Here is a 19515-nt window from a genome sequence, read left to right as displayed (position 1 = left end):
AACCCATCAAATACAGATTACGACAGAGATTACCGAGACCAAACAATAAATAGATGCTACTGACACTTTGTTCTCTATTGGTTCGCTTTGACCAACCACTATCGTCATGACTGAAATAGTTCGTCCTTTATTAATTTTTATTTGTTTGTTTATCAACACTATTGCGGAACCGAGTATCAGTAATTTTCAAGAATGCTCCCCAAAAGAAATAGTGATTTCTCATGGAAAATGCTCTTTGTATGTCAATGAGCTCATTTTTCTATCCGAGGAGTATAACAAGGAGGATGTTCCCATGGAGGCTGTTAATAACATGAGCCGTGCATGTCAAAGTATTACGGTAAGCAACCTTTTTTGCTTTACCAAATAAAAAACGTTTTTAGAGCTGTTTCGGGGGACTGCAATGTTTGGAAAGTCAGAAAAACAAGGAGCTCTATCAGAGAAAATGTGATAGCGTCCAGTTAAAAAATTTTGAAGTTGAGAGCTGTCTGACACGTTTTATTAAAGACATTTATGAGAAAAACTCAAGTTGCTCAAGCAAATATGATTTCACTGCGGTAGGTATCATAGTGTTTCTCAGTTCAAATTCAAGACTTGTTTCAGAAAACTTTCCAACAAAAACGCGAGGCTTACACATCTGGAAAATCTTGTTTTTTGGATTTCGTCAAAAATAATTGCTCAGAGAGAGCATTGTCCTATATGAAATCAGACTATGATCATTTTCTGGATATTCTAACTATTCCGTCCGAAAATGGAACATGCACACCGGTTCAGAACACTTTAACCAAAATACAGTGTGAGGCAGTTATGAGAGAAATGCAATTTAAAATGATTGAACTTTCCTTGTCTCGGGACGAGCATGTCAACCAGAACTTGTCGGCGGCATGCCAGGAAGTAGCGGTAAGCACCCCGTCAAACTTTCATGTGTATATCTACTGAATATTGTCCAGTTTACATAAACTTTTTATGACTGATAGCTGAAATATTCAGAAATATTTGTTGAGTGAAAAAAAAATTAGAAAAACATGTTCTCTGAAATTTTCATTTTTCAATGACAGCTTGTGGAACAACTCAAGACGCATTTTTTGGTATATTTTTCAAAAGATTTAGAACATTTTTCGATGAGATTTGACCATTTTCCGAAGGGATCTACTTTTGGCTACTGAAGCTCTCGCACAGTGGTTGGGGTGTCTTAAGCAAATTCAACATCAGGTAGAATAATTTTTCAAAAAACTTATTTTCTTATTTCCGATATTTCGTGTATCTGTCAAGAAAAAGTGTACAAAAGTGAAGGCATACTTTCATGTGTAACTCTGCTGAATCGTGTTCGTTTTGCATAAACGTTTTTTTGGCAGATAGCTGAAACATTCAGCAATACGAAAATAAGTTTTTTGAAAAAGTTAACATTTTTAACTTTATCGATAATCGATTTTTCCTGACCGTGATTTGAAAATTCTTATCTGCCAAAAAAACGTTTATGCAAAACGAACACGATTCAGCAGAGTTACACATGAAAGTATGAATCTGCCTTCACTTATGCTCGCTACTGTATGTAAATTGAACAAGATTCAGTAGAGATATGCGCGTCACTGTTCCTGTATATCTAATGAAAAGATATTATTTTTCAGGACTGTACACGACCGTGCTCTTCTATGGATAGCGAAGGAATTGACAAACTTTGTGGTAACTTCGAATTACTTGATGACAAAGAATTCGTGAATTGTACCGAAAAAATAGGAACAATTCATAAAGAAAACAAGGAAAAACTTTCGGGATATAAATGCATGTCTGGCTTGGATTCAATTAAAACTCTTACCAAAAATAAGGATTGCATGAAAGAAGTTATGAAGGGAGAGTGCGATGAAAGTGCTCTGAAGAATTTCGATAGGAATTGGAAGATATTGGATAATGCGTTGTCTCATTGAAATTGTTTTAAAGATTATTGCTAATAAACATTTTTCTTCTTATTGAGTGTTTTTTTTAAAATAATTGAGCAATCCGCGGAAGACGTCAACACTGACTTTTATCATCAAGTTGCCGGGAATATACGAAATTTTTTTGATGCAATTGCTAGATTGATTTCCGAAGGCTAATTTTTTGATATGAAAATTTCTGAAGTACTTCTAATATCAACTTTGACGATTCAGGTTAAAATTCTCTAGAAATTGTATTTCTCTGAAGTTTCGGGCGGTTCGGAGAAAAAGAAAAACCCTGCATATATTTATTATGTTTTCAAAATTTTTGTAACTTGCTTTCTAATAAAACGGTCGGCCGGTCTATTTTTCACATATCTGTCCAGGAGAAAAAATTGACTAATTGTTTTGTGTTGCATAAAATTTTCTCTTCATTATCTTGATCACATTATTTGCTCTTTACTTCTCTTTGGCATATTTCAACTCAAAAGATGAATTAACAAACTGGGAACAAAATTGGGCATGTCGCAGTATTGCGGTTCTATTCGAGGTACATTGTTAAACGGATTAATGGCTCTCCAATAGACCGAAATTTAGATTTAGACTACGTGAAAAACGGTAGATCATCTATTTTATTTTTTGCAGAACTAACACTCATAAGACCAATCCTATTGGGATTAAAACAGAGATTGGACAGATCAACGCCCTTGTTGAAATTTCAAACCTCTATAGACTCATTTATTTATTTACTTTCAAATGGGTTCAATTTTCATTTTATTCCTATTCCAAGCAATAGTAACCTATGCTGATCCAAAAGTACAAATCGATGACACTGTGAAAGATTGCACCCCAAAAGAACTCGTAGTGGCTCAAGGAAAATGTTCGAAATATGTCAATGATTTGATAGTTCTCACCGAAGAAGGAGATACTAAATCGCGGAATGTCACGGATGCTTGTAAGAGTGTCACTGTAATGCTTCAACCAGGGAGTGTTCTTGAATTATTTGAATTTTATTTAGAGTTGTTTTGGAGGAATTCAGTGTGCAGAAGCAGAGAAAAGTAAACGAACTTATGAGCAGAAATGCGATAAGTTAGAGTTCACGAATAACGATGTTGCATCATGTATGTCGATGTTTTACAATACAGTTTACAGTAAAAAGGAAAATTGTACAGAGGATTTCGATTATTTCTCAGTTCGTGAAAAAAAATCTGAAAATATAAAAAAGACACTTTTCAGAGAGACATGCGAATCAAAAGAGAGTCTTACACGGCTGGGAAATCCTGCTTTTTCAAAACCATAAACAAAACGTGCAACGCCACATCGGTTGCTTATTTGGAAAAGAATTATGAAAAGTTGTTGGACGTTTTGACGATCCCGTCGGATGGTGATGCTTGCAGTAGCTTGCACGATGAACTGAATGCCAGACAATGTGAACCGCAAATGAGGGAATTCATGATAAACGGTATGATACAGGCGATTTCGATGTCATTTGGTATGAAGGAACGAAGTAATACAACTAAAACTTGCTCAGAAACGAAGGTAAGCCTCTTCGATGTAATAAGCTGAAAATATTATCGTTTCAGGAATGTATGAGCCAATATTGCTACTTTTCAAAAAATACGACTCAGCAGCTTGAGCAACTCTGCGATGAATTAAGCAAGAAACCGACTACTTTTAATATGTGTTACATGGGCATAAGAATGAGTACATTGGATACAAAGGAGCCAGCTAATTATGAATGCCAAGAGAAATATGGTCGAAAGCCTATGGTTGAACCTGTAAACAAGGCATTAGAAAAACAATACTTGAAGTTTATGGATGATAAAGAGTGTATGAGGACTATAATGAAAGAAGAATGCGATCAAAGTGTCCTGGACGTTTTTGATGAAGAATGGGACAAGCTGCAGAAGGAAAAGAATAGTAGAACTTCAACTCGTTCGCCATTTTGAGAGGAATATAAATGAAAAGTTTTTTCTATTTTATTATTTTATAAAAAGTAATGAAGATGATTGGGAAAAATATTTGTTGCACGTGAAACTGGATTCAGTTTACCACTTCTTTTCCAGCTTTTATTTTTAGCTAACTCTTTTAAAAAATCAACCTGATCTAAAATTGAGAGCATTAAAGAATTTCGATAAGGAATGGAAAAAAAAACTTGGAACAAGAAAGTCAAGTTTAAAAATCGTTTGGATAACATCGCAAATGGTCCGAAATTCTGGTTTGCCCCCACGTGCTGGTTTTCCAAATATGATAAATAGCTTTTGAAGTTTTTTCCACACATACACATATTTCAGGAGTTGAAAACTCGCTACGGTATCTTTTTTCTAGCAATTTTATGAGGACCTCAATAATAAACAAACATAAATAACTTAATGAATGGACTTGAAATAAAACTAGATATGATCTAAAAAATATTGGGCAAGGCCGTCAAAATATCTTTGTTGAGGATCTACGGGGAGAATCTAAAACTCGATGAATTGAAAAATAAAAATAAAAAACAAAGTTGTTCTTCCCCTATAAAAATCAAACATCTATCTCTCCACACTCATCGTTTTCTCTCCCCGATAACAACTAAACTATTGAACTCCCGTCCGGGTGCCTACAAAGTACACATTTGTCCGCTGCCTGCCTCCCATCTCCCATCTTATTTCGCAACGACTGCACGGAAATTGTGTAGTCTCGTTTATATATAAAATGGTGGAGGAGAACAGTATATTCTTCACTAGACACAATGATTCTCTTTCTGCTTTTCACTTTTACTGTTCTCTACTTTTTCAATGAGTTTTACTGGAAACGTCGAAGTTTGCCACCAGGTATTTTTTCGTATTGATTCTCCTGAAACACTTGAAAGTTTAGGACCGTTTCCCATTCCTGTCATTGGTAACACGATTGAATTGTTCTCTTATCCACCACCCGGTACTGCCGCATATGCTGCTTGGACTAAAAAGTTCGGGACAATTTACACAATGTGGATGGGAACCGACCCAGCAATTGTGATCACTGGATACAAGGAGCTCAAAGAGACATTCATCAATGATGCGGACAGTTACTCAGATAAAATGATTTTTGAAAAGTTCAACACATCGCTTCGTGGTGGGGACTATGGAGTGATTGATACGAATGGGAACACGTGGAAAGAGCACAGAAAGTTTGCATTGCACACTTTGAAAGATTTTGGAATGGGAAAAGAAGCGATGGAAGCGTCGATTCAGCTGGAAGTGGATAGTATTGAGGAGGAGTTGAACAAAATGGAAGGGAAGGAAGTTAACATTCAGGTGAGTAATTTTGTGTGATTTTCAATTAAAAGTAAGGAATTTTCCAGGAACAATACGACATGGCAATTGGAAATGTAATTAATCAATTTCTCTTCGGAGTCCGTTTCAATGATCCCTTGAAATTCAATGAACTAAAACAATTGTTAGATCTTTTCTTTGAAGTCCAAGGCAGTTTCCGAGTATACTTTGCTTATACTGTCAGCTGGCTTCCGCAGTGGATGGTTGAGCTGCTGACACCTGAGTAAGTTTTTGAAAAACAGTATACTGATACAAAATAATTTCTGATTTTCAGTGTCGGGCGTGTTCGAGATGGAGTCTTCCAGTTTTTCCAACAACAAATCGAAGAACATCGTAATGAGATTGATTTCGAAGTGGAGGAGAGTAAGGATTACGTGGAAACTTATATGAAAGAGCAGAAGAGAAGAGAAGCGGAAGGGGACTTCACTTCATTTTCTGATGACCAGTTGAGGAATATGTGTTTTGATATGTGGGTAGCAGGCATGCATACAACTACAAATACAATGGGTTTCCTCACTGCTTATGCCATCAATAATATGGAAGCACAGAGGAAAATGCAGAAGGAACTATCAGAAGTTGTAGGGGACCGAATGGTAACAATGAAGGACAAACTAAATTTGCCATACACAAATGCATTCATCAATGTGAGTTTCATTTTAAGATTTCACATCTAATTCATACTTTTTCAGGAAGCCCAACGCGCGAGCAACCTTCTACCAATGAATCTCCCACACGCCACAACTCGTGAAGTCACTCTTGCCGGTTGCACTATCCCCAAAGGCATGACAGTCATCCATCAAATCAGTAGTATTCTCTCAGATCCGGAGATTTTCCTAGAACCGGAGAAGTTCCTCCCGGAAAGATTCATAGACGAGAGTGGAAATTTGAAGAAAGTCGAGGAGCTGGTTCCATTCTCTGTTGGAAAACGGGTCTGTTTAGGGGAAGGACTCGCTCGAATGGAGCTATTCTTGTTCACTGCTAACTTGTTCAATCGGTTCGAGTTCTGCGAAGGAGCCAATGGACTGCCGTCATTGGACAGGACGTATGCATTTATTGCGAAAGCGATGGATTACACCTGTCAGGTGAAGCGAAGATACGTTAATTGAGATAATATTTTTTGATAACACAACGGTTTTTTTGGGAACAGGACGGTTATATTTAAGAATTTTTAGAATTTACTTTGAACGAATGAAGCTTATAATGTGTTGAAAGTCTTATAAAAAAAGTAAAAAGTATAAATGTTCATGAAGATTCATGAAGACTACGGCAACATTCCACCTGCTGCTTGCTCTTCTCGACAGTCACCATGAATTCACTAGAATTATCAACTGCAACATCAAGATGACTGATGGAAAGAATTGTCTTGCTCATATTGTCATAATAACTCGACACACTACATTTTTCTTCTGACGCATGTTAAATATTTGGCGACATTTAAATTTCACCTGAATAACATTTACAAAAATGTTGGCTTTTCATGTTTTATACTAGATCAATCTTTCAGAGTAATACAGATGACAATGATTTTGCGATGCAAAATTGAGAAAATTACTATTTCAACTTTATGAAATAGAATAAATCCCTGGACTAGTCGACCTGACTGCGCTTTCTCTTGACTTTGACATGTTGTCGACCCAACAAGTGACTTGAATAATTGTTGGCAATATGAACCCAATGATATGAGACATATAATGAGATATATAATGAGATATAATCCCGGTTAACGATAGGATTGAGGCATTCACATTCTCATCAGGAAGACAGTCGAAGTAATTTAAGATAACGGTAAATGCCCAGAACATCTAAAATTACTTATTAATTGTCAATGTATGCCATCAAACTTACAATTTGAATTGCAGTGATTGTAAGTATTTGATATTTGATTTGTCTTTGGAGTGGGTTCAAAGCTCTTTGTGGATCATTGAGCCCTCGATTTCGAAGTTTTTTGAAAATCCAGCAAAATAAGGCAAGAGGCACGAAGGCATCAATTATGCTGATGGACTGAAAATCACAATTCAGGGACAAACCGACAGACAGACAGACTCACAATTAATTGTGTGTAATAAAAACTGAAGTTCCGATCATGAAAGTATACAGCGGTATTAAGAATAAAGTCTTTGGCTATGAAAATTTTCCAAAGATACCGTATCCATATTTTTTTCTCAATTTGTTTCACTCCAATTTCATATTTAGACAGAGGTTCTTCTCTACTCCAAACTACATCTTCAACAAACGAAAATGCAATCAAAGTTTGGTGAACTTGACGAAAAACTGTTATAACATACGAGAAAAAAAACAGAGGGACCCCAAAACCCACCCTGAAAGTGTTTATTTTAATATTATTTGATCAGTTTACGCTTACAGTAACAGCGACAAGTATTCAGTGTTTATTAACAACCCAAAAACCACAATTTGAGCAACCGATATGCCTTGAAAGATTGGAGAATAACGCTTCAAAATGTGATTTGCGTGATGAAAAATAGGATAATCCGACATCTGAATGCGAGAAGATTGTAATTTCAAATTAATGAGTGCTTACTTGTTTCCAGTTGTCTCGATTCTTATTGAATATCCGGTAGTACGGTACAACAGAGATAAACCATATCAAAGCAATCAAAATGAAGAAAAGTCCTACACCGACAGAAAGTGGCAGATTTTCTTGGCTGGACCACACAGAATATTCCCAGGTCAGGAACATTTTGGTAAAAGTCGTAGCTAGCTTGTTACAAAGACAAGGACGCTGGGTTTTGGTGATTTATAAGGATAAATTCAGCTGCCAAGGACTTGCGTAAATAAGGACAGACTACGAATTTAAGTTTTGAAGTTTGCCCCGATTTCTATAGCAACCAATGACAACGTTAACAGTTTTTAGCTGTTTATTCTCGAATGAAACTTCTCTATAGGTTCCGCTTTTCTGTGAATACTTGAAACAGATGGAAAAATAAGAAAACGCAAGTATTTATTAATTGAAAAGCTTTATGTTACAACTCTACGTCTGCTCATACGATCTCTATACCAAGCAGGAATTATATCGTGTTCATTGACCGGATATCTATGGGATGGTGGCTCGATCTGCTTGTCAAGCATAGCAAAACGATCTGAAATCAAATTGGTCACACTTGATAGTTATTGGGCAGTAACCTTTTGAAACGTGCTTCTCGTGGGCAGTTTTCATGATAAACAGACACGTCATAACAACGAAAAAGCAAACGAACAGTTGAATGGATAAAGGAGGCATAGTGTCGTATACAAAATAACATTCCGAACGGATTTTATATAAAAGCCACTGCGTTCATTTCTAGTTTCAGATTTTTTTTCAAATATCGTATCGATGAAACGTGCCGATATATACCAAAGAGATTGAAAAAAGAGTAATAGAAACACTGCGAAACGAGTGGATTCTGTTATCGTGTGAAATCTTTCTACTTTTTCAAAAAATAATGGATTTTAAATCTTGATATCATTTCACTGCATTCAGAAGATGATGTGTAAGAATCATGAATCAATTTTGAAGAAATGAATCTAGAAAGTAAAAAATACGTTTTCCAAACCTTATGATCAGAGTTGAGCGGAATTCGATTTTTGAAATGGCGGAAGGCGGAAGGCGGAAAGCGGAATAAGAAATTTTTGGGCGGAAGGCGGAATTCTAAAAAATTCGGCGGAAAGCGGAAGGCGGAAGGCGGAAGGCGGAAAGCGGAATGAAAAAAAAGCCAAATGGCGGAAGGCGGAATACAATTTCGTTTTTAAGAAGACGATTTTGGCCTTATTTTGTTGTAAAAAGCACTTGTAATGGTTAAATTTTGTTTTTTTCGGTAAAAACTGATAGCCTTGCTGCAAAAAAACGTAAAAAAAATCAGTAAATTGGAGTAGGCAAACATATTTTTCAATCTGATATTCTCTAGGCGGAAGGCGGAAAAATCATAAAATAGCGGAAGGCGGAAGGCGGAAAGCGGAAATAGGAAAATTTTTGGCGGAAAACGGAAGGCGGAAGGCGGAAAGAAAAAAGTGGCGGAAAGCGGAAGGCGGAAGACGGAAGGCGGAATTCCGCTCAACTCTGCGATCTGCTTCATTGCCCTTCAATGTGCCTTTTATGTTTACCAGGTTGGACTATTCGATTATTACTGTTGATTAGAATGTTCTTGAAATAATTCTGTCTAGGGATGATAGTTTCAATGAATGAATACTTTCCTCTATTGGAATTTTATTTTTCAACTTACAACTTCACACAAAAATAACTGACGTTTACATAGATACAGTACTGGTCATAAAGAATGCGACACGTTCAGTTTTTAGTTGAAATTCGTCAACTTTGTGAGTGTGAGTTGGTCTCCCTGATAGTATCACAATATAGATTGTTTATGGACTGTTTAGATCACAAGTAAAGCATCATTTTCGTAGTTGGCAACTTTATTGTACAAACCCTCCCTTGAGAGTTGTCAATCGTCAAAGAAATTTCTCGCAATTGTTGTCCTTTTTCAGTGCTAAAAGGAGAGATTTTTAAACTTTTACAATAAACCTTCTGTAACTTCTTAGGATAGGTCTGTACTAAAAAGTTGTCAACTATAAAAATGAAGCTCTACTTGTGGTCTATACACTCCATAAAAAAAATAATTGCGTTTCAAAAGGTCACATGCTAAGTTTCAATTTTCCCTTTCCATTAAAAAAAATCATCTTCTGTTTTTTGGTGTTTGATGATTAACATGTTCACCCAAAAAACTTTGTAAGACATACCTATTGTTCTAGACGTTTACATTCATTGGAATTTTATTCCAAACTAGACGTTTGATGACCAGCTTTATTAAAACTCAAATATTACAAGTATGACGACACAAAAAAGTCAGTTAATCTGAACATGAGATAACTCATAAGCTCTGCTATCCAAAGATGCAATAACCGAGACTTGATTCGTTTTCTTCAGGCATTTGGGACATAAATGTTTCGAGACAGACTTCCGTATGGAACGATTCAAAGTCAAGTAGACAACGCACACGGAACCTGTAATCAATAATCTAGAAACTTGAAAGCTCTCTTCTGTGCCCACCAGTTCCAAACTGCCAACCGAGTTGACTTATGATAATCAAATACTCTGGAGCCGACACAAACTGCATGTAAACGTATAGAATAGACCCTATGAAATGGAAAATACAGAAAAAGAATGCTTGTAGCAAGATCTGGAAATTCAAAAATACCACATTATTCAAATGTTTGAGCTCACATTAATTTGATATTTTGACAATTTTTGATCTCCACTTGCTCCAGATTTTTTGAGAGTAAAGTATGCAAGATAACCATAAAGAATAACAGTCTCGACTGCCATTAACCCATTGTTAAAAGTATGGGTAAGATTCACGTAAAAGCTTGGCTGAAGCTGTATACTTTTGATGAAAACTCAGTATTTTTTTCTTAGAAACTTACATCATTTCCAACTCCGGGATCAAAAAACCAAGACATGTATTCAGAAGAAAAAGTAACGGGCTTCGAGAGAAAAGCAGCGTACATTCCATAGACAAAGAATAAAAATATGAAATTATAGATTCTTCTCCCTTCAAATAGTTTCCGAATTTTCAGCGTCGGACAAACGTCACAATTTCTAATAATAGCATACTAGTGATACAACAACCCAACCATGAACCAAGGGCAATACTTCCAAACACCAGATTCAGCCGTGGGTAGTCACAATAAGCAACTCCATAGAATCCAAAGACTCCAGTGGCAATGGAGTGCATGAACGTGGATGAGATGTCGTAGATAGCCAAAACAAACATACTTTTATAAGCTGGAGTTTTCATGAGATCGCTGGTAGCGATGGCTACAAAACAGATAATGTAAAGAATCTGAATGAAAAATAATAAACAAATATCGATTATTACCTTACCAAAATCGCAAGCCCACTCAAGAAAAAGTAGGCACCCCAAAATTTCTGTCGAACTCCAACAGGTCTCAATGACACATCATCTGGACATGCGTAGTAGTCAGGATTCACTTCGAACCCGTTCAGAATGAAATAGGTTAGAGACATTTCAAAGTCACCAAATATAAAATCCATTTTTTTGATAAGATTATTATTTTTTTGAAGGCTACTATATATATTTCATGTGATAGACAAGGTCCCATGGGGCCCTTTTCAGACTGGAAAGTTGGCATGTTATTGTTTTGAATCTGCCGTGTGGGAACTGTCGGATGACACCATCTGGCTCCGAGTCCTGGGTTCGAAGGAGATGGTTGGAGAGTGCTTCCGTCTAGAAACATACCAAGTTCCCCAGACAGACTACAAACTATAAGAAACATTGAATGACTCAATAGTTCTTTCCTTGAACGGATTATCACAACCTTTGCCTTTTATCAGCGTCACATGTCTTTATAAGAATGGAAGCAGATGCTTTGAAACTCCAGGAGACACTTTTTAATTGAAAAATTGTTTCTGCCTTGTAAGATTATTTTTTGCTCTTATTATTCTCTATTATTGAGCTTCAGACCAGCTGTCACAAACTAGATTCAACTAGTCACCGGTTGGTCTTTTCTTTGGTGCAGAGTTTTAGCCCTGCTTCCAGAAATGTGTGCTCCAGAAGAACATTTTCTCGATTCCCCATTCGTATTTTCCTTGTTTCTTCACTTCAATATCTACCCCAATCCATTTCCTAGGCTTATATATGATTTTGTTCAAAACTCCAAAATCTATGGGCTCGATGAAGTGGTACTTGTTGAACCTACACATTTGGATAGTCCTATTTGATTATTTTGTGGGACTGCTTATCATCCCAATTATGCTATTACCACGGTTTGCCGCGTTTGGATTAGGAATTTTAAGTCATTTAGGATTCTCTGCAATGCTTCAAACTTTTCTAGTGCTGACTATTCTTGGATGTTAGTGAAAGTGAAAACATCAGAGCGAATTTTCAACTGTAATATAAATTTTAGATATTATGATATCAATCGTGGCAATTTTCGAAAACAGATTATTTTCTGTCAGTATTTTTTCGTGGAAGGGATGTTGGTCCAAATGGAGGAAGTTATGGATTCTAATGCACTATTTATCTGTAGTTATAGTGTTGGTCATTTTTGGTTACTTAGCTCCAGATCAGAAGATAGCAAAACAGAATTTCATAGAGGTTGGTAAATGATTTTTGCTCCGGGTTGGCTTGCTTCTGAATAAACAAAATGTCTTTATTTTCTATTTCAGAACATGCCTTGTCTTCCTGACTACATTCTCCATGCCCATATTTTTGTCATATGCGAGTACTTCACATATCACTTGATTCTTATGATTTCCTTCACTGGGCTGGTATCTTTTGAAGTGTTAGCATTTGTCGGATTCCTCATCTACAACTCTATCCAACAATTACTCAAAAAACAAATATCAAAACGAACTTTTAAAATGCAAAAGAAGTTTTTCATCGCATTAATAATCCAGATTGGCGTTCCGATGATAATGCTCCTAATCCCATTTCTCTACGAGTGGATGTCCATTATGTTCAATTATTACAACCAGTCTTATAACAACTTGTCGATGATTACTGAATCAATGTTGTCGATGATTACTGAATCAATGCCTAGTGTCAACTATTGTCACACTCTCAGTGCATAAACCCTATCGAAAAGCATTGAGAGCTATGTTGTCAAGGCATCTGGGATTGTTTTCTCATAGCGGGAAACATATTTGTTGCCATACTAAACGAAGTATTATCTCTCCAATTCATTTGTATTGAATAAAGATTTTCTGTAGTTTCGAAGAAATTGCTCCTTTGTATTTTTCGTTTACCAGAACATTGTTTTATTATTGGATTCTGACCATTTTGACACAGATATTAAAATTGCATTTGGAACAGCTCAGACAGACATCACTAAATTTCATTTTGCTTAATATTTCCATTAGTCACTCAGTTTCCGGAATTTGTCATTCAAAAAACAAAAAGTGAAAAGATTTAAAATGCTTGACAAAAAAAGAGCATATTGCGAAATATTTCAAAACACTAGTATAAAAGAGCCAGAAGAACGGGATAGCTTTGGTCGGCGGGCAGAATGTCGGAGGATATTTATTTTTGGTGAGTTTTTGAAATAAAATTATTGAAATCTTTTCTTTTTTTTAAGTACAACTGTTAGACGGATTTTTTAAAAGTTGATAACTATGGGTCAGCATAGTTGTCAAGGCCCGGTTCGAATGCGCGGATAAATTGGCGCCAAAGTTCAAAATTCAAATTTTTTGAATTTTTTCCGCAAAAAAGTCAAATTTTCGACAATCATTCAGAATTAAAAGAAATCTGAAAAATCATCAGAAATGATCACATTTTCGATGAAAAATTGAAAAAGGCCTTGAAAATTTTCTAAAGGGCCTTCGTGCCTTCCCGGCCCTTCCCGGGTCGAGCCGGGCCGGGTTTTGACAAGTATGGGTTTCAGTTAAAAAGAATCAAAACTCCAACTTAAAATAATTGTAATTCCAGGACGAAAAATGGCCGCCCTGACCCAAACAAAGACCACGACAGAAATTCCTTCTGTCATTATATGCTGAGCAACGTCAAAACTCAGGGTGTCATTATCAAAACATATCATCTCAAAGAAAGATCTCTGAAAGATGTGAATTTTTTGGAAGATTGCTTTTCTCACCAGGATTTCACCCCATTTGTAAAGTATTCTCTGAACAAAAAACGTCGATGGGAAACTAATGGAAATTCTCACTGTCTTGCAAACCTTCAGGAAAATCATCCGGATATGAAAGTAATGCTCTGTGAACGGGTGGAACATAGATGTTCTCCTTATTTTTGTGAGTTTATTTTTGTATTTTCAAAAATAATAATCTAATCGTTCTTCAGGTTATGCACCTTTCCCTTATTACTTTGACTATTTCAAAGTTAAACAACTTCATGAGCTGAATGATTCAACATACGAAGTAAAATCTACTAAATCTGCCCTTGGTCAACCTTACAAGAACTTTCTGCAAGAAAACTGTCTTCCTGGGAAACCAGAAACTAAAGCTGTTGTTGCTTCCTCAAAACCAATTGTTGCCTATCATCTAATCACTACTCCCAAAAATTTTGAGCAACTCAAAAACAAAGATTTTCACCCGGGAAGACATGACAAGAAAGGTCATCGTACTTTGGCTCATTGGCGGAGAATCAAAACAATGGAGGACAATATTTCAAGTTTAAAGTACGACCAATTCGAAGAAATAGAAGAACGCATGGACATGACCGATGATGATTCGTTTTGGGAATTAGACGAGAAGCCGAAAAAGTTGTGAGTTTCTGAAATGATGTGCATCGAATAAATTGTTATTTGCAGTTATAATCTAGAAGACCACTTCATCGAAACATTTTTGTTTATCAAAGGCAGAACTCGGATGAGACAATTCAATAACTTTTTTGATTTTTATCATTTTCAATAAATTGGTTTTTAATTCCTATGTGATACTTCTGGAAATGAAAAAAGAAGTTTAGTGTTGCTTAATATCACTATTCCACGGACAGGTGATAATAACTTGACTGCTTTAATTTTTTAAACTTCACGAATTTTCCTCATTCGTCAATTTCAGTCATGAGTTCTACAAGTTGTGAACAACAAACATTCTTTGGTTCGATTCACTTCTTATCTCGTTTCCTTCACACTGTATCAACAATTGGGACACCTTTTCACATATACAGTCTTTATTGTATCCTTGTGAAATCTAAAAACTCGTTAAATATCATGAAATGGGATCTTCTTAAGTTGCACTTGGTGAATATTGCATTTCATTACTTTATCAGTGCTCTAGCCTCTCCATATGTGATGCTACCAGCGATGGCTGGAAGTCCATTCGGAATTATGAAACATTTCTCAATTCCGTGCAATGTTCAGATATACATGTCAACTGGTTGTTTGGCTTGTAAGTTGTTCATCATCTGAAAATTTGAAATTTCGGAAAAATTTCAGTGATTGTCATTTCTTCGCCTGTTTTCTACGAACGCTGGTACCATGAACTGTTCAGAAAAAAGTCAAAGACATGGGGCAGAATTAGAAAATGGTGGATTGCATTTCATTACTTTATTGTGATTGGGATAGTGGGATTTGCAGCGAGTGAGGCTCCAGACCAGGCAGAGTCAATTGATATGATTTTTAAGGTTGGTCGAGAAAGTGAAGTTATGTATCATTTCTAGACAATTTCAGCATTTACCCTGTCTTCCTGACTACTTCCATACCTCACCAATATTTGTGTTGTCTGATAAATTCTCCACTATCGTTATTGCATTCACCATACTTGTTTTGATTGTGGCATCTGAAGATATATTTTTTACAATGCTCACTCTTTTGTTCTCTTCAGAAGAGTTACATTCCGGAAAGTTATCCACGCAAACTTTCCAATTTCAAACTCGTTTTCTCTGCAAACTCCATCTACAAGTTTTGATCCCGCTTCCTACTTTAATCTTACCTTTGACCTACGCTATACTATCGATAATCGGTGATTATTATAACCAAGTTTTCAACAATTTATTTGTCATCAGTGCATCATTTCATGGAGTTGTTTCATCGTTGGTACTAATCATCCTTCATTCAGAATATCGGAGACCTCTTTTTTGCTTCCGGCGGAATATTCTGCATGTGGAGGAAATTCAGAAAGATTCTTCGAGTAGCAATGCGGCAGTGGTGTTTCACAGAAGACACAGTATCGTTGTTATCAATTGAAGGATTTATTATTATCGAATGCTTCATATTTTAATACATAAAAAAACTTAATTTCCTTTATTTTTTGGAGTTCGGTATTGAAATTATATTGAATAAATACCAAACGTTTCCAAATGGATCTGATTTTAAATTTTGTGTAAAATCTGATTTCGTCAAGAAACTACGGGTGACCGACCTGCATTAGCCTGAACTGTAAAACTACTTTTCTTTCTGAACCTTTCCTGTTCTTGTTGGTAGTAGGCGTTTCTCAATAAAATTCCACAATACGAAAACAGATGTTTCCTTCACAGCGCATTCGAGTCCGTCTAGAACTATTATAAGCTGCCAAAAACAATGCGTGATAGACCTGATTGAATCAAAACGGGATTTCAGTTTTCTGGCTAAACTAAGCTTTCAGGTGAAATGAAAATCGGTTAATTGACCTCTACATACTCGATTACATAGGTAGAAAGAGTTTTCCTTCGGTTTTAGAGTTCTGGGTTCTCATGACAACCCGCCAAAAATTTCATTAACCTTCCCCATGACGCCCCCAAGAAAAGGAAATAAATAACTACTCCGGCCACATTCATTGCGGTTGCCAGATATGATTCAATTTTTTCAATTAATTTTTTCAAGCAACTAACAAATGTTTTGAAATATTTATTGCATTTTATGAAAAAAGTTTTGTAACAAAAAATACGGATTTTGAATTTTGTTTTGTTCCTTCTCTTTCTCTTCAAACCATAATGTCACTTCAAATAAATGTTTCTTGTATTCCCAACACCGGCTACCTCGACACTCCCGAGTTTTTATCATTTGCTTTACATCTAACTACAACAATATCCACTCCTGTTCACATCCTTGGTATCTACTTTTTACTTTTCAAAACTCCTGAGCAAATGAGCTCTGTGAAGTGGCAAATAGTAAACTTGCGCAGCTGGATTATTTTATTCGACTATTCAGTTGGAGTGCTTACAGTTCCAGTGGTCCTACTTCCAATGTTTACTGGATTTCCAAATGGTGTACTCACGTATTTTAAGGTTCCAGCTGTTTATCAAGCCTTCATAGTATTGACGTTTTTGGGGTGTAAGAAGGATAAAGAAAAATTTTTACAGTAATTCCATAATTTTTCAGATGTTATTGTATCTACAGTGGCGGTTTTTGAAAATCGGTTTTACATAATCTGCAATAATTGGGTTTATAAGAATTACACAAATTCAAGGCAGCTATGGCTTCTCTTACATTATATAGCAGTTGCTTTGGTTCTGGCTCTATTTTGTTACTTTGTACCATATCAAATGACAGCAGTTATGGATGTTTATAGAGTAATCATTTCAAATATTTTCTTACATTAAAAAGCGTCAATGGTTTCAGAATTTACCTTGCCTTTCGGAAAATATGTATCATTCAGATGTATTTGTTCTTGCTGATAATCACCTTTTTCATTTAATCATTATCGTCATATTTATAATGTTGACCTGTTTCGAATGTTTATTATTCGTTGGATGCTGTATTAGAGACATATTCGTCAGAATCAAATCTACAAAAATGTCTCAAAGGACTGTTCAAATGCAGAAGACGTTCTTTTTCGCTCTCCTAATTCAGATGACCGTTCCACTGTTTTTGCTTACCTTTCCTTTTTTCTATGCATGGATGGCAGTCATTCACAGTTATCATAATCAAGCAATGACAAATATTGCTATCATCATCTCATCACTCCATGGATTTGTGTCAACAATAGTTATGCTACTTGTACATCGACCTTATCGAGAAGAGTTGCTGCGTTTAGTTTTCAGAAAGTCAATAGGCAAAGTTTCTTCTCATCAAACTCATTTTATAGAAAATAGGAGTGTAGTTTTGTAGTTATTACTCCATTACTTTGAATAAACTGTCCTCATTATGTTTAGACACTATATTGAAAAGACACTCTCTAGTTTTCTAATTAAAGGAGGACTGAAGTCATATTTTTCTATTTCAGATTCTGATACTTCAGAAAATTCTGAACAACTTTTATCGTTGGAGCATGTGCTAAAAATCGCTCTAAACGCTCTAAATTCACGTTTTCCCGGCTCAAATGGAGCCTTCGTGGAAGAGTTCTTCTTTTTTTTACGATATAAATTGAAAAAACGCGAAATTTTGTTGAAAAAAGCAAGAAAACGAAAAATTGAGAAATAAAAAGAAATAATTTTGTCCGAGAGGATTACACGGGGGCAAAAATTCGCGTGGAAAAACTTTTCCACCTAGGCTCCATTTGAGCCGGGAAAACGTGAATTTAGAGCGTTTAGAGCGATTTTTAGCACATGCTCCAACAATGAAAGTTGTTCAGTATTTTCTGAAGTATCAGAATCTGAAATAAAAAAAATATGACTTCAGTCCTCCTTTAAACAATCAATAAATTGTGGTTTTTAATTCGCGGAATAGAAAATACGTGCAATTTTGCAGGTGTTTTGAACGACTAATAAACATTCTCAGAATTTGATCGATTTGTTTTTCCATGGAGCTCTATTAGCAAGCAATGTTGTCATTTAGATTAATGAGTTTTCCTTGTATTCCGGAAGCGGGATTTTTCGATTCACCAGAGTTTTTATCCTTTGCATTGCACTTTACCACATCTATATCAACTCCAATTCACATCTTAGGATTATACTTTCTACTATTCAAGACTCCGGATTATATGAAAACAGTGAAATGGTACATGGTTAATCTGCATACGTGGATTATTCTATTTGACTATTCTGTTGGGATATTAACTGTTCCTATTGTGTTGCTTCCATCGTTTGCGGGATATTCTTTTGGAGTGCTTACAAAGTTCAAAGTTCCCAACTTGTATCAAGCATTACTGGTGTTGAACTGTTTGGGTTGTAAGTGTTGGTGTATAATCTGTGTAGAGTTATTTATTTTCAGATGTCCAAATTTCCATAATGGCCATATTCGAAAACCGGTTCCACACAATATGTGACTACATAGGAAAAGAATATTGGACATGGTTGAGATACCCATGGTTAGCAACTCACTACTTTGGAGTTTTCGGTGTTTTGTTGTCTTTTGGATATCTGGCCCCTGACCAAAGTTATGCAATAGAAGCTGTTCTAAAGGCAGGAAGCAGCGCTATTCAATTTTGCAACAATCCATTTTTAGAGGTTACCTTGTCTTCCTGATAACTTCTATGATATTCCAATTTTTGTACTTGCTGAGGATCACACGTATCACCTCATCACGTTCATTTTCTTCGTTTGTTCGACAAGCTTCGAAATTGTAGCATTTGTATCCATCATTATTTACAACTCGTTGAGACGGAAATCGATGTCAAAGAAAACATATCAGATGCAGAGAACATTATTCTTTGCAATCATACTTCAGATGGCAATTCCCGCAGTGACATTGATCATTCCATTCATTTATGCAGGGATTGCAGTTCTACAAAACTATCATAATCAAGCTCTCACAAACCTATCAGTAGTCACGGCATCCCTACATGGATGCACTTCTACTATAGTGATGCTGCTTGTACATCGTCCGTATAGAGAAGGACTTTTGTTCATATTTACGAGATCTCCAAAGAGTGTTTTTCCGTCGAGAACTCTCTACAATCGTCCAGTGATTCAGTTAGATTGAAATGAACTATTGAATTTTGTATCTTCTTCTCAATCGCGTATTTTTTTCACACTTGGTATATCGTG

General features: G+C 35.9%; 7 protein-coding genes across 7 annotated transcripts; 5 read left to right on the top strand and 2 right to left on the bottom strand.

Annotated features, from left to right (window-relative positions):
* Positions 1–106: 106 nt before the first annotated feature.
* GCK72_020234 (uncharacterized protein) lies at positions 107–1922 on the top strand (the record flags this gene model as incomplete). The annotated part of the gene is made up of 4 exons (XM_003116284.2): positions 107–337; positions 381–554; positions 601–897; positions 1626–1922. The coding sequence occupies 4 exons, from the start codon at positions 107–109 to the stop codon at positions 1920–1922; spliced, it is 999 nt and encodes a 332-aa protein (XP_003116332.2).
* A 744-nt stretch (positions 1923–2666) lies between these two features.
* Positions 2667–3859, top strand: GCK72_020233 (uncharacterized protein; the record flags this gene model as incomplete). The annotated part of the gene is made up of 4 exons (XM_053733467.1): positions 2667–2879; positions 2929–3102; positions 3147–3449; positions 3494–3859. 4 exons carry the CDS (start codon positions 2667–2669, stop codon positions 3857–3859), a joined length of 1056 nt encoding a protein of 351 aa, XP_053582380.1.
* Positions 3860–4641: 782 nt separating this feature from the next.
* On the top strand, positions 4642–6309 carry GCK72_020232 (uncharacterized protein; the record flags this gene model as incomplete). The annotated part of the gene is made up of 5 exons (XM_003116310.1): positions 4642–4723; positions 4767–5185; positions 5233–5426; positions 5478–5847; positions 5893–6309. The coding sequence occupies 5 exons, from the start codon at positions 4642–4644 to the stop codon at positions 6307–6309; spliced, it is 1482 nt and encodes a 493-aa protein (XP_003116358.1).
* Positions 6310–10040: 3731 nt separating this feature from the next.
* Positions 10041–10654, bottom strand: GCK72_020231 (uncharacterized protein; the record flags this gene model as incomplete). Its single annotated transcript, XM_053733466.1, has 4 exons — positions 10041–10198; positions 10245–10374; positions 10419–10571; positions 10619–10654. 4 exons carry the CDS (start codon positions 10652–10654, stop codon positions 10041–10043), a joined length of 477 nt encoding a protein of 158 aa, XP_053582379.1.
* A 113-nt stretch (positions 10655–10767) lies between these two features.
* Positions 10768–11249, bottom strand: GCK72_020230 (uncharacterized protein; the record flags this gene model as incomplete). Its single annotated transcript, XM_053733465.1, has 2 exons — positions 10768–11012; positions 11096–11249. 2 exons carry the CDS (start codon positions 11247–11249, stop codon positions 10768–10770), a joined length of 399 nt encoding a protein of 132 aa, XP_053582378.1.
* Positions 11250–12386: 1137 nt separating this feature from the next.
* Positions 12387–12788, top strand: GCK72_020229 (uncharacterized protein; the record flags this gene model as incomplete). Its single annotated transcript, XM_053733464.1, has 1 exon — positions 12387–12788. One exon carries the CDS (start codon positions 12387–12389, stop codon positions 12786–12788), a length of 402 nt encoding a protein of 133 aa, XP_053582377.1.
* A 434-nt stretch (positions 12789–13222) lies between these two features.
* GCK72_020228 (uncharacterized protein) lies at positions 13223–19450 on the top strand (the record flags this gene model as incomplete). The annotated part of the gene is made up of 8 exons (XM_053733463.1): positions 13223–13245; positions 13642–13961; positions 14011–14434; positions 14941–15059; positions 15107–15294; positions 18498–18696; positions 18740–18921; positions 18974–19450. The coding sequence occupies 8 exons, from the start codon at positions 13223–13225 to the stop codon at positions 19448–19450; spliced, it is 1932 nt and encodes a 643-aa protein (XP_053582376.1).
* Positions 19451–19515: the final 65 nt, after the last annotated feature.

Source organism: Caenorhabditis remanei, chromosome V, assembly GCF_010183535.1.
Source record: "Caenorhabditis remanei strain PX506 chromosome V, whole genome shotgun sequence".
Classification (NCBI taxonomy): domain Eukaryota; kingdom Metazoa; phylum Nematoda; class Chromadorea; order Rhabditida; family Rhabditidae; genus Caenorhabditis; species Caenorhabditis remanei.
Note: the sequence above shows the minus strand (reverse complement) of the source record. Positions and strands in the feature narration are given on the sequence as shown.